The sequence below is a fragment of the Corylus avellana genome, chromosome ca11 (assembly GCF_901000735.1).
Source record: "Corylus avellana chromosome ca11, CavTom2PMs-1.0".
Taxonomy (NCBI): domain Eukaryota; kingdom Viridiplantae; phylum Streptophyta; class Magnoliopsida; order Fagales; family Betulaceae; genus Corylus; species Corylus avellana.
Genome location: NC_081551.1, coordinates 12,301,390 through 12,304,230, shown reverse-complemented (window position 1 = coordinate 12,304,230; position 2,841 = coordinate 12,301,390). Strand labels below are relative to the sequence as shown.

General features: G+C 42.5%; 1 protein-coding gene across 1 annotated transcript; it reads left to right on the top strand.

Moving 5' to 3' along the window:
• Positions 1 to 1,257: 1,257 nt before the first annotated feature.
• Positions 1,258 to 2,539, top strand: LOC132165084 (uncharacterized). The gene is made up of 2 exons (XM_059575588.1): positions 1,258 to 1,278; positions 2,213 to 2,539. Exons 1-2 carry the CDS (start codon positions 1,258 to 1,260, stop codon positions 2,537 to 2,539), a joined length of 348 nt encoding a protein of 115 aa, XP_059431571.1.
• Positions 2,540 to 2,841: the final 302 nt, after the last annotated feature.

Here is a 2,841-nt window from a genome sequence, read left to right as displayed (position 1 = left end):
ATATATATATATATATATATATTAGACTTAGGTTTAGGTTTAGGGTATTTTAAAAAATTAAATTTTTATTTCTAAGGCCCAAATAGGCAAAAACATTGATTTTTTTAATGATTTTTAGACTTTTTAAACTTTATTTTTTAATTATTTGGAACAATCATAACAGAGCCCCTTTAATTAGACAAAGTGACTAATAGATTTTTTAAAAAAAGAGCCAACTTATGAAAAAAAAAAAAAAACGAAAAAAAAAGTGGGCTTATTTTAGGCCCAATACCTAAAATAAGCCCAAAAACCATTTTTTAAAAAAAAACCAGTTACCGGAGTGGGTAAAACCGAAATCGTCCGATAATCGGGACCCCGGTTAACTGAGGCCCTGGTTCCGGTTCCGGTTTCTCAAAACCGAGAACCGGGGTACCCCAGTTCCGGTTCTCGATTTTGGCCAAAAACAGGGAAACCAGACTGGGTTGACACCCCTAAAGAGTACCAAAGGAGCCCCTACCTCTGGCTTTGAGCACTCTTTGCATTCCTTCCCTTGAGTCTCCACCAAAGCTTGAGTTGAAGCCACTGCCAGACAAGCTCAAATATGCCTGCCTTGGATCTAACGAAACCCTGCCAGTCATCATTGCTTCAAATTTACAAAAGGACCAAAAGGACAGTTTATTAGAAGTGTTGAAAGAGCATAAAGAAGCTGTTGGATCGACTGTAGCAGACTTGAATGGAAGTGACCCCTCTATCTGTATGCATCGGATCCATTTACAAGAAGGTGCTTGACCCTCCCATGAGGCACAGCGCTGGCTAAATCCCAATATGAAAGAGGTAGGGATGAAAGAGGTTGTCAAGTTACTCAATGCAGGCATCATTTACCCTATTTCAGATAGCAAGTGGGTGAGTCTCACCCAAGTGGTTCCAAAGAAGTCCAGCATCACAATAGTGGAGAACTCAGCTGGTGACTTGGTTCCACAGAACACCACCACGGGATGGCGTGTCTGTATTGACTACCGGAAGCTCAACTCCCATACTTGTAAGGATCACTTCCTACTCCCTTTCATTGATCAGATCCTAGAGCATCTTGCTGGCCAGAGCTACTATTGTTTCTTAGCTGGATACTCTGGGTATAATCAAGTGGCCGTTGATCCCTAGGACCAAGAGAAGACAACTTTTACATGTCTCTTCGACACCTTTGCTTACAAACACATGCCTTTTGGACTTTGCAATGCACCGATCACCTTTTAGAGATGTATGATGTCGATCTTCTCAGACATGGTGGAGAAATTTCTGGAGGTATTTATGGATGACTTCTCTGTTTTTGGTTCCTCATTTGACACATGTCTCCACAATTTGTCACTTTTGCTTTAATGTTGCAAAGAAACTAATCTGATTTTAAGTTGGAGAAGAGTCACTCGCCGTTTTATCAAAGACTTCAGTAAGATTTAAAGACCCTTGTGTAATTTACTTGCCAAGGATACTACTTTCCACTTTGATGATGCATGCCTAGTGGCATTCCATAAGCTTCAGTCTATGCTACCTTCTGCCCCCATCATGAAGCCTCTTCAATGTTCTTTGCCATTTGAAATCATGTGTGATGCATCTGATTATGTTGTGGGTGCAGCCTTGGGACAGCATGACAGAAAGCTTCCTCATGTCATCTACTATGCTAGCAAGACTCTAATGGATGCTTAAGCCAATTACACAACAACAACAAAATAGTTGCTAGCCGTTGTCTTTGCCTTGGACAAATTCCACTCATATCTTTTAGGATCCAAGGTAATCATCTACTATGATCATGCTACTCTACGACATTTGCTGGACAAGAAAGAAACTAAGCCTCGGTTGATTCGATGGATACTTCTTGTGCAAGAGCTCGACATCAAAATATAGGACAAGAAGGGAACTAAGCATGTTGTCGCCGACCACCTATCACGGATTTTGTTTGAGACACCTCAGCCTCTTCCAGTTCATGATTCCTTCCCGGATGACCAACTATTTGAGATTACTCCGAGAGAGCCGCCTTGGTATGCTGATATTGTTAACTATTTAGCCATAAGTTGAATCCCTTCTCACTAGTCCAAACAAGACAAGGACCCTTTCTTCAAGCAAGTTCGATCCTATTTTTGGGAAGATCTGGAGTTATTCAAGTATTGTGCTAATTAGATAATCTGACATTGCGTCCCTGAGAGTGAATTCCATAGTATGCTCACATTCTGCCATTCACTAGCTTGTGGAGGACACTTCAGTGCCCACTACAGCCAAGGTTCTACAAAGCGGATTCACATGGTTGACCTTGTTCAAATATGCCTATAAATTTTGCTGGGCTTGTGAGAGGGGCCAACGCCTTGGAGCTATGTCTCGGAGGGACATGATGCCGCTGAACCCCATCCTCATTGTTGAAATTTTTGATGTTTGGGGTATCAACTTCATGGGACCCTTCCCTCCATCTTCTGGGTATGAGTACATTTTGGTAGGAGTGGATTATGCCTCCCAATGGGTTAAAGCTGTGGCCACCAAGACCAATGATCACAAGGTCGTCGTCAAATTCATCTAGGCCAGTATTTTCAGCAGATTCGGTACTCCCCAGGCCATCATCAGTGATGAGGTAAGCACTTTGCAACCGGTTTCTCAAAACCCTGCTCCTTAAGTACTCTCTCACACATAAAGTAGCCACTCCCTACCACCCTCAAACCAGTGGCCAAGTGGAAGTTTCCAACAAGGAGATCAAGCATATCCTGGAGAAAACAGTTAGGCCAGACCGCAAGGATTGTTCCTTGCGCCTCAATAATGCACGATGGGCCTACCGCACAGCTTACAAGACACCGATTGGAATGTCACCATACCGGATTGTTTATG

What these genes read in the sequence shown, in the direction of transcription:
- LOC132165084 (XM_059575588.1), top strand. Translation starts at nt 1,258, where the DNA reads ATGGTGGAGAAATTTCTGGAG. An exon ending in TGGTGGAGAAATTTCTGGAG is followed by an intron (nt 1,279 to 2,212) that starts GTATTTATGGAT and finishes GCCATTCACTAG; the next exon opens with CTTGTGGAGGACACTTCAGT.